General features: G+C 35.5%; 1 protein-coding gene across 1 annotated transcript; it reads right to left on the bottom strand.

Moving 5' to 3' along the window:
* Positions 1 to 3,092: 3,092 nt before the first annotated feature.
* Positions 3,093 to 10,409, bottom strand: Ereg (epiregulin). The gene is made up of 5 exons (XM_076864041.1): positions 10,382 to 10,409; positions 7,509 to 7,595; positions 5,118 to 5,241; positions 4,373 to 4,522; positions 3,093 to 3,174 (listed from the first exon to the last, which is right to left on the bottom strand). Exons 1-5 carry the CDS (start codon positions 10,407 to 10,409, stop codon positions 3,093 to 3,095), a joined length of 471 nt encoding a protein of 156 aa, XP_076720156.1.
* Between the last annotated feature and the right edge of the window lie 1,651 nt (positions 10,410 to 12,060).

Below are 12,060 nucleotides of genomic sequence, written 5' to 3'. Positions count from 1 at the left end.
TCAGTCACAGTTAAATTTAGCTAGCTTTCCATTTGAGGACTCAAAAATAAAAATTTGAGTTTGAACAAACTCAGACCAGTATATCATATTTTCCCATTGCTTTGACTTTTGACAGAGGGATGAGGGCAAAACAATGTATAGGGGAAGAGTAAAATTGTATTGGATTATACATGTTCAAATAGTACAATAATCTCAACTTTAAGGTTAAACTTTAGTACCAATCACAGAACTTAACATCCTGGTTACAGATTAGTATGTCTTCTGAGTTTTTGGGTGGTCTTAGTGGGAGATCATAAATTATGCATTTTTGCTTCAGGGATTGCTTAGGTTCTCATTACATACATGTATATGTGTATACATATACAGCGTAAGCTGAGGGAATCATGTGACTCATTTTATACATATTTTATACATATATACATATACACATATATATATATATTTATATTATATATCCACATATGTGTGTGTGTGTGTGTGTGTGTGTGTGTGTGTAGCTTCTTTGAGACATAGATAGAGAAATCTGTAAAATGAGGGCGATAACCAAGAGTGAGCCAAATACTTTTCATTTCCTGTAGGAAACATGAACTAAGAGCAACGTCTTTTCTTTTATGTCTATTCAGCATTATTCTCACGAAAGCAACCACTTTTTACTAATTTTCATCCACAAAATGCAATCTGATTTATATATTTTTATTATTTAACATATATTTGTAAATAAAAATTTAACTCTTTTAGGGGTTAGTTCCTTAGTTTGTTTGCAGTACTGGGGATCAAACTCAGGGCCTCGCACATACTAGGCAAGTGCTGTGTCACTGAGTTACACACCCAACCCTATGGGGCTGGTTTTTAAGCATTTTAGTAAAGATAAAAATATCCCAAACTAGCTGGGCATGGTGGCACAAGCCTGTGATTCCAGCAGCTCAGGGGCGGGGGCTGAGGCAGAAGGATTGTGAGTTCAAAGTCAGCCTCAGCAAAAGCAAGGCACTAAGCAACTCAGTGAGAGTCTGTCTCTAAATAAAATACAAAATAGGACTGGGATGTGGCTCAGTGGTCAAGTGCCCCTGAGTTCACTCCCCAGTACCAAAAAAAAAAAAAAAAAAAAAATCCAAAACTATTTGCACCATGTTATATAATATGCATTGAGACGCTGAAGACAGACTAATATATCAATGCTGAGATGCTGTCAATGAAACTTTTGTTAATGAAATAGATTGTAGTTGAGTTCTTAGTTGATAAGTTTTCTTTAAAACAGACAAGATCACTGAAAATAGGCAAACTTGCATTACATTCAGTAGGTGTCAATTTAAAATGTGCCCTTATGTAACACATTTGATTTCAGCTATCGTAAACATGAAACAAATATACTTTTAAGTCTCACTGATTATTCTATTTTCCTTTTATCTTGCTTTTAAGTTTCACCCATTAGTTAATAGAGCAACAAATGACTATGATTCAATAGTCAATAGAGCTCATGTGTACTTAAGTGTTTGTATGCAAATATGTTTATGTATAGATTTTCGTTTCTTTTGTTTGCTCGTTTCCCTGCCAGGCCAGGACTATACAGGAGAGCCACGTGAACACGTCAGGGTATATAATACATGGCTCCATCTGGAGGCAAGTCCTGGCATCTGGTACTCCAGAGGTGACTTGTCTGGTGATATCTTTGTTGCCCTAGTACATTCCAGGAAAAAATGTGGAGGAAGAAGAACCTCCCTGACCTGGTATGTGATCCAGAGATGAGAACGAAAAATTTAGCATTCAGAGAGGTAGACTCCCATGAAAGCCAAAGGTGGTGACAGCCCTGACTTCTGTGCAATTGTTCAAAATACCCTGAGCTCACTGAGACCTCAGAGTGCAGAAGAAATCTCAGTTTCTTCCAGAAAATAAATAACAGGGGGTAAAGTGTGTAAGGGGTACTTTCATCTCAGCCTCCATACGAAGGTGTAGTTAAGTCCCTACATTTTAAAAGCTTTCCAATAGAGTTTTTCATTTGGAAAAATACACTATAGTTTATTTTCTCTTATTATTTTCCACTGCCTATATGAATATATTTTTAAATATGTAACTTAAAGTTTTAGAAGAAGCTACTTAAACTGTAAGTGAAACTATCTTGAATAGAAATACCTGTATGTCCATTTTTAGATAACAGAGAACTCCTTGTTCTATTCTATTTTAAAATAATAATTAGCTTATCACATTTTGGACTCTGATTTACTTTACAATTCTTCAATAAATCTCTTGTGAAAATTAATACTCTAAAAAGAAGCACAAATTTGGCTTCAAGAATGTATTTTTTTCTAATTGTCTCATGAGAAACAATTATCTCACATAAACAATAACATAAACGATGTGTTGTACAAAAGTAGAATAGTGTGAAGCTATGGAATACCCACTATTGACATGAAAGATGACAAACTCTTCCCTTCACTTTACTTGAAGAGAATCTGGCAGGTGGCTGACAGTTTTCTGTAGCTGTAGGTTGGCACAGGGGATGATCCATTGACCCTCCAAGCAAGTGAGTATCAAGCTAGCCAATATAGGAATATAGAGGCCATTCTTCCTGAACTCAGTTTATTTCAAATATGCAGTGTTTAGCATATGACCTGAATTTGTTTTCCCAAATCTCAATTGTATTACATGAAACAGTGGCACCAACCAATGCATCAAACCATAACATAGTCAAGTCAATTATCACTGATTTGAGCAGTAGAAAAGAATCTACTTATAAGATTGATTTGACCATATATTTAGGTTTACAGAAATATGTCACAAGCTGACACTACCTGAACAATGAATTAGGCATTGCTCATTCCTAGGCCCTGTGCAGCAGGCATATAAACTTTGAAGCTTTCAATAAAGCATTTAGCTCAGGAAATTATTTCTTACAAAAATATCACTTTTCTTTGGTATTAAATATTTTTACACATAATATATTAGTAAATAGTTTGTCAAAATAAAACAAAAATAAAAACATTTTTGAGTATATTAAAAATACACAGTTGTTGACCTAACACACAACCCAACATAAATATTATTAATAAAATAGGAATATCAACATTGACTAGGAATGCAGTGCATCCCTGTGCTGTTCAGACTTGAGACAACGCTGGGTCCCCTGAGGTCACTCTCTCATATTCCTTCTTTGAGTTTTTGCTTTTGTGGTTTTTGTACCTGGAAATATTAAGAAATGAAACTATTAGCATTATACTCAATAGTTACAAGAAAAAAAGCAAGGTAACAAAAGAAAAAAAAATATGGACTCCAAAGGCATGTTAGCATAGTGTATTCAAAATGGTGGAAGTGCTTGAGTTTAGGTTGGACAAGGTGACAAAAGGAGGAAGGGAGTAGTGATCTTTAGTCAAAAGAAATTTGGAAGGAAATAGTGGAAGGACTTCTCAAAGGTCTTAACATGATCATGAATATTGTGAAATTTACTGAAGAGAATCCATTTCTCTCTTCCCCCTTCCATTCTCTTCCCTTCTCTTTCTTTTTTCCTTCTCTCTCTTAATAGCTCTTCATTCTGTGATGATAACTAATTAGGAAGGCATTATTATTTGATGGATTCTTTGAATCAAATATGGACAAAATAAATTTAACCTTATAAAAAATAGCACACTTTTAAACTTCACTACCGAACAATTTGTAAATTGAAACTAAAAAATTTACTGAGCACTTTGTACCAGTTTCAAAACAAGAAGGATTTTAAAAGGACACATTTTCAAGGCAATTGTTATTAACTAATTCACACCAGTCCCACAGCCTGGTCCTAACCTACAAAACCTGTCAGTCTACAGTTCTAGTCTTTCTCAGTTATCAACTTGTGACAATATTGTACATAAGTACGGGATATGACTGGTTTAGGGAAATGACTGAACCAATTCGATCAGTTAGATTTTATTTTTTTTCCTGGAAACTCATTTCTACAAGTCTGCCTTTCATTTTAAGATGCCAAGACTCTGGGATTATTAATTTACAAGTTGTGTTTTATGAGATAAAAATTTGACCTAATAAAGTAAATACAAGAATCTAAGTATAATAGCAGCATCCTGCCTCATAGTTTACTTTCGCATGCATAGGACTATCATACTCAGTACTAAAAACAGCCTGGTTATTATAGGATAAGAATTTCCATCTGTATTTTATAGAGGAAGGAACTGATATTCCCTGTTTGACTTTCAGACGATCACTTAAGTAATAAATAACAGAACCCATAATGAAGTGAAATCCGGACATTCTGTAGCTAGAACATCTCTGTATATGTCATCAATGCAGACTTATTCCTCTAATACTACGTTCACATTTTTACTTGGTTTGTAAGTCTGCATTATGTAATTTATGAAAGTAGAATATAAAGCAAGCACTGGCTTACCATCTGCAGAAGTAGTATATGGAACCGGCGACAATGACAAGAAACAAAATAATAAGAATCACAGTCAAAGCCACATATTCTTTGCTCAAGGGTTGATGCACAGTTAAAAAGAAGTGCTCACATCGGACACCAGTATAACCCACTTCACATCTGAAGAAAAATACAAGACAAAAATCAATTATTTCAGTATATCATGGTTATGAATTAGTTTCATAAGAATTAGTGTTACAGTGTAATGTAAGAAATCCGCAAGATTTGCTAAAAGTTATAAACATAAATTCAAAGATTGAATATAGCGTTGGGACAACATTAATAAAATGACTCCACAGAGCTCTCAGGTTAAATTGTGACATTAAAACGACAGTCTGATTTAGCTGCCAAGGGGGCTGGTTACCTAGAAATGGTGTTTTGTAAGCTTTGTAGGGTTGAGATGCTTTTTGTCTAAACCGGTGGAATCAATTCTGAAAACAATGGCTGACATAGAAGTCCAATGAGAAGATTAAAAGTGGACTTCCTATCATGGCAAGTGGGAGGAATTGAAATGTCCACTGTACATCCCTGGATTATGTGTACAATTTGAAAACTACTATTTGTTCTCTAGTTTCAAAAAAGTTAATACAATTTCTAATACTCTATATCAATTATATTTTCACTGTCCACAGAAATACAGTAAACTTCAAAATTTAAAACAAAAGGAGAGAAACATAATCTCAAACACTGTCTTTGTTTACTTTTGGCATATTACCTGCAGTAATTTTCACTCATGTCCACCAGGTAGATGCACTGTCCATGCAAGCAGTAGCCATTCATGTCAGTGCCGCACTTTGTTATGGACACCTGAGCCACACGTGGATTATCTTCCATCTGAACTGTAAAGGAAATGGAAAGTTGAAAGCATTCTGTTGCCCTCTTGGACTCAGGGCATTAATCATTCTTTCACAACAGTAATCACTGAGCAACTTCACAAAACAGGTTAGATGCCAATCAGTCCAGGAGAATTTTCAGGAGGAGAAAACTACTCCACTCTAGGTATCACACTCCCTAGAACAATAAAGAAACCCCTAAGTCCAAAGGAATATATCCAATGGACTAAACAAAATGAAATAGCACTTGAAGATTTAATACTCAAAAAACAGACTTCATAGATAGAAAAGGTAGTGGATTAAATGAATAAAAATGTGGCATTTATACACAATGGAATATTACTCAGCAATAAAAAAAATAATATCCTGACATTTGCAGGGAAATGGATGGCATTAGAGAAGATTATGCTAAGTGAAGTTAGCCAATCCCCAAAAACAAATGCCGAATGTGTTCTCCGATATAAGAGAGGTGACTCAAAATGGGGTTGGGAGGGAGAGCAAGGGAGGAATATTACCCCTAGATAGGGAATAGGGGTGGGAGGGAAAGGGAGGGAGAAGGGGAATAGCATGGATGGAGAAAGGAGACCCTCATCATTACACAAGATACATGTATGAAGATGTGAATTTGGTGTCAACATACCTTATATACAATCAGAGATATGATAAATTATGGTATAATGGTGTATTAAGAATTGTAATGCAAAAATAAATAAATAAAATAAAATAAAAAATAAAAAAATAACAAAAAAAGAAAAGGTAGTTACCCCCCCACACACACCATTACTCTCCACAGTAGGTATAAATAAACATCTTATTTTTTCAAGTCTCAAATTGATTGTGAAATTCATTACTCTCAAAAGCAATTCCAAGCTAAAACCTTTAATTAACTCAAGAGAGCTCAATTCTATCACAGGTTTTTAAGTCAGAAGCTTTGTTTTGGTGTGTGTTCCCAAATTGCTGAGGTTATCATCAAAGAAATCAAAGTCTCCTGACACTTCTCACATTGAGACCTGAAACAAACTAGACAAATTCTGAGTTAGAAATTCCTATTAGGCACATAGAAAAATAAAAATAGGAATCTAGGCCAGGGGCAGTGGTGCATGCCTATAATCCCAGCAGCTGAGGAGGCTGAGGCAGGAGGATCACAAGTTCAAAGCCAGTCTCAGCAACAGGGAGGTGTAAGCAACCCAGTGAGACCCTGTCTCTAAATAAAATGCAAAATGGGGCTAGGGATATGGCTCAGTGGTTGAGTGCCCCTGAGTTCAATCTCTGGTACCTGCCCACCACCAAAAGAAGAAGAAGAAGAAGAAGAAGGAGGAGGAGGAGGAGGAGGAGGAGGAGGAGGAGGAGGAGGAGGAGGAGGAGGAGGAGGAGGAGGAGGAGGAGGAGGAGGAGGAGGAGGAGGAGGAGGAGGAGGAGGAGGAGGAGGAGGAGGAGGAGGAGGAGGAGGAGGAGGAGGAGGAGGAGGAGGAGGAGGAGGAGGAGGAGAAGAAGAAGAAGAAAAAGAATCTTATTGGAAAGAATGTTGCAACATTTATTTACAAATAAATTCCCATTAGAATGTTTTAGTTACTAAAATGTGAGAGATGTTTATGAAATTATATATTTTTTTAAATCTTCACTATAATACTCTTGTACATATAACCAAAAAGTGGGGGGAGGCAGTAGAGGAAGGCCCACCAAACTTCCAAAGAACATGATAGTGAAGGAACAAGAAAGAAGGCAATATTTTTGTGGAAAACATCTTGTTTTCTCAAACTAACCCTTGACTCAGTAGCTCAGACTGAATACAGAACTGACCTTCACTGGACTACAGAGACTGCTGTCTCTGATGGGAAAAGACTGGGCATTACTTAAGACTATTGCTTAGTAAAATGTTTGACACACATTAAGTAAGAAAGGACATCATTTGCTTCTCTTAACAAATATACATGTGTATGCATGCACAATTTTTAAACAACTGTTTATAAAATGAACTTTCTTCTGTTTCCTGGGATCCAGTTTTTCAGTGTGTCTTTTAATGATGATTCTGTAGAAAAATGGGATTTTCCTTATTTCCTGAATTTTTAAGAACAAATCTTTATATAGACATAGATGATGTCTGATCCCTCTCCCACTACTCCTTTATGTATTTTTCTAGAACTCTAATTAATTAGTGGATCAAAAATTAAGATGGCAATACTCTCCCCTTTTTGATTGTCACATATTTATATTTACATTTTTGTTGAAAACTGTGAAATCTCTTGATGTAAAATTTATGAAGCTGGACTTACCCAAAGCTGTGCAGTTGTCATCTGATTCCCCTGGGATACAAGATGGAATCACAGTTGTGCTGGGAACCGTTTGTAGAAGTTGGAAACCTATTAATGGAGGAAAATCAAATACATAGTGTTTCAAGGCAAGAAACCTTGGTCGGATTTGGAAATAAATGCAGCATTTACAGAGTAGTTTTGATTGTTTTAAAAATTTTATCCATCAAAAGCATAAAAAAGTAGTTCATGAGAATAAATGACCCTTCAGCATTTCTCTCCCAGGGTCCAAGCAGTGTATTCAGAGTTACAAATTTGACCTGCTGTAAACACTTCACAGTAACATTTTCAAAGACCTGATTGTGGACTTTGAGTTTTCCTAAGCTGAACAGTTAGAGAATTTCCACTGTTTTACTCCACTGTGTGTTTACAATAATGCTGTGATGTAGACCCCACCACAAAAGACTTCAAATAAAAAACAGGCTCCAGGGCTGGGGTTGTGGCTCAGTGGTAGAGTGCTCACCTAGTGCGTGTGAGGCCCTGGGTTCGATCCTCAGTACCACATTAAAATAAATAAGTAAAGTAAAGGTAATGTGTCAAACTACAACTAAAAAATAACTTAGAAAAAGAAAAAGTCTCCATTTATGGTAACAACAGAAAAAAAAACTAGCATATATTTATTGTTTACATAAGTATCTGTTACTTTTTACATTGTATTATACATGAAAATAGACTGTAATTAATAAAATATAATCTAGGTAAAATCAGAATATAGCTTCCCATCATATTCATAGGAAAGTGGTTCCAGAAAGTACCAAAATCTGCAGATACTTAAATCCCATACATAAAATGGCATAGAATTTGTATATAACCTATGAACTTCTTCCCATATGCTTTAAATTATCTCTAGATTATCTATAACATAAACTACAATGTGGATGCTGTGTAAATATCTGTTATACTGCATTGTTTAGGGAATGTACAGAAAAGGTCCATACGTGTTCAGCACAGATACACTTTTTAAATACTTTTGAACTTGTGGATACAGATAAGCTATGTAGCTTATTTAATTCAGGAAAGAGCTGGAATGTAGAACCACACCAATCCCTAGCACCAAGTTTCTGCCAGCTCAGACAGGGTCTGAACCAGCTCTTTCATTATGTGCTTCCAGTGAAAAGGTAAACTTTGGAAAATAGGCATCAGAATGACTCCAGTGAATTCTGAACTGCATAGAAATCATGATAAGAAGAAACCTTTTAATTTTACATGTTTATTTAAGAGCATTTAGCCTCCTCCGTTTAAGTTTCAGGTATTTGCACTTCAACTCCTCTTTCCTGTCTAGATGAGTAATTGTTAGATAATAAATAATAATGGTGGGGGTAGTAGCAATAGTTAACAACAGTTAAGATTTCATGAAAATGTGCTGTATGCCAGGCATATTTCTATTCCCCTTATCCATATTATCTTATTTAATTCTCTCAGTGACTCTTAGGAAGACACTATGATTAGCTCCATCAGACATATAAGAAGACTGAGCATAAAGAGTTTAAGGAAACACAATGCTAAATGAGCCAGGAGAATGTAGAAATGGCAACGAAACCCAATGAACATCACAAGTATCAAACTAGGGTACCTGTAATTGAAGCAGAGTATCTACCCCAAAGAGAGGTAACAAAGTGTGGTGGAAAAGCAATCATGTGAGCAAACTTGAGTGACAGAACTTTTGATGCATTAATTAACTTCTCCAAGTCTCCATTTTCTCTACCTTACAGAGTTTTGGGGAGATTGAAATGAAATGATATTCTTCTAAAATGTCTTACATACCAGTGATTTCCCATAAATGTTCCTTTGCACTCAACTTCTAGCCTGCAGTTTTAGCAGTATATGTGGGTAGTGCCCTCTACTGGTTTATAACAAGATTATAAATCTGTTTTGGTCTTTTAAGGATGAATTAAACCATGTAAAATGGGAATTTTATTTTACTTTTTCTTAATCAGAGGAGGCTTGTATTTATTAAGAACGCAGCAAATTCTTTGGGTTCTACAAACCAAGTTACATATCAGCATCAGTATCATAGTTTATATTTTCATGTTTCAAACTTAACATAATAATCTTGGGAAGCTGTTATTAGCCTCAGACAGCCTCAGTGCATACAAATGAAATGTCTTATGCAAGACCACTTATCTAGTGACCACAGAAGGTAAGAGTAAAGAATCTGACAGCAAGTTGCATACTCTTTTGATAATTTGAAAATACTGTTTTCTTGACAGCTTTAGAACTCTCTTCTCCACTCCATGTTTCTCCTACAATATAACTGTTGCTTCAATTGTTCTCATACATTTAAAAAAAAAATCATCTTTCTTAAATAACAAAAATAGTGGCTAAGTCTGGATTTCATTGTCACTTAAACTGAGATTAAAAAATTCTTTTTAACAGAAGATGAATTAGATTCTCTTCTGTGTTAATTTTGTGATACTTCTCACTGTAATTTTGACATAAATGTTACTGAAGAATTAAACCCTGTCTTGGCGTCTTCGGTACAAACTGAACTTCTCTTTGCGAAGATTCTTATAACTAATTCTCTCCTAGGAAGGTGCCAGCCAGGTAAAAGTACACATTTCAAGCCAGGTTTTCTATCCTTTACAGAAACCAAGAGTGGCTTTGCGTGCTTGGAATTGCTTACAATTGCAACTTGGCACTGCTAGAGAATGCAGCTAATTGTATTGAGGTTCTGGAGGTTTTGTTTGTTTGTTTGTTTAGGTTTTTGGTAGTTGTCAGTTTTTCCACTGTTGGAAACTTTGTTCTAGTTGTTTAGGCCACTGGTGAAATATTTATCTTTGTCAATTAAAGATTGTTCAGGCCAGGGTGTGCCTCCGTGAAAACTGGGCTTCCTCTACCTGTGACGCTTCCTTGGACACAGTCCATTGCTCAGGACAGTTTCTGTGAGACTTGCTGCATTAATCCAACAACAGGATATTTTAAAAGAGGAAATTGTAAATAATTGTAAATTCTCCTCTCAAGTTAAAAGTGTGTAAGTGTAGTTCTATCATAGATGTATGTCACCAATGAAATAACAAAATTGTTTCTAAATCAATTGACCAAATGTACAGCTCTAGTGCTTTAAAACAATGGTTCCCAAGTGTAAAAATCACTATTCGTTATTTTATAGTCATACAGGAAAGAACTAAGTGCTAAGTTATATCCATCCATTTCCTTAATATTCACTTTTTTCATGATTTTAGTGTTCATTGCACACAACAATCACTCTATGATTCAATTATAAATATTATATTTGAGCTTTTGATCCATTTCAATACTCCCTTATAAGAAAATAATTCACTGTGATACTAAAGATTTTGGATAGTGTCTGTGTCAAAATCAAGATGTGACCAAATTTACACTGGCAACTAAGAGACAGAGAAGTCTGCAAAGTGATATTGGGAGATGATCGACAAACTTTCAGTGTCAGCTAGAATTTCTACTTCAATACAAATACAAAGTTCAAAATCCTTTTAGAGGGTATTGTTTCTGTCAAATTTCCAAATGGGTTTTAGGAATATGAAGCTCACCTATTCATCTCTCCACCTTCACCTTTCAGAGATTGTGTTTCAGCGAAATCTCAAATGTGCCAACAGGAAGTGGAGTCACTGACTCAGAGGATACAAATTGTCTCTTCCCCATGAGTCAGGCCGAGCCTACACCCTTACACAATATTGGGGACCGTGCGTGGTGCGTGGGAGAGGCTGAGTACCATCACCGGAATGGGGATAGCACTAAATGTCGTGGGCCCTGGAGCACTAAGAAGTGGTTACCCAACAGTCCATCAGAATGCCGGAAGTAGAAAAATGTTTGTCATTGCACTTGGTTTCTTTTCACCTTGCTTCCTAAGGGTCACACTGAGGGGCTCATCTAGAAGGAGGACAATGCAGAGGATGCTGGGATTCAGTGAACAACCAATCAAGCCAAGTCAGCAACATTGTTTGCAAATCTCAGGGGGAAAATGATTCCTTTGGAAAGCAATCAAAACAAATAAAAATGATCCAAAAATATGATTAACAGAATGAAAGATATATGCCTTATTTTCCCAATCAAATCTTTTAGAATATTAAGAACAGAACAGCAAACTCATGATGAATCATAGTATTTGCCTGGCCCAAACAGGTAGCAAAATCCGCTTCGTTTACACTTTTGCTGTGGTCACATGCCAGCCTACTCATGGACTGTTAGTTTCCTACCTTCTTCCACAGCAGTTTATAATTTTAGAATTTGTCTAGAACATAGTAGGCTTGTTAGGTCTTGTGCACTTTTAAAGAATGAACATGCCTTCACCATTTTGGGATGGCTTGCTATTTTAAATAGAATTTCACTATTAGACACAACCTTGCTTTATCTTGGATAAAATAACTATAAACTTGGTCAAATAATATAGTGAACAAATTTCAGTACTTTCTAGTAACAGCCTAATTTTCAGAGTAATATATATATATATATATATATATATATATATATATATATATATATAATGTGTGTGTGTGTATATAAATACATAAATGTATATATAATATATATGTCTGTG

Source organism: Callospermophilus lateralis, chromosome 8 (assembly GCF_048772815.1).
Source record: "Callospermophilus lateralis isolate mCalLat2 chromosome 8, mCalLat2.hap1, whole genome shotgun sequence".
Lineage (NCBI taxonomy): Eukaryota > Metazoa > Chordata > Mammalia > Rodentia > Sciuridae > Callospermophilus > Callospermophilus lateralis.
The sequence above is the reverse complement of the archived record's forward strand: the minus strand, read 5'-3'. Positions and strand labels throughout refer to the sequence as shown.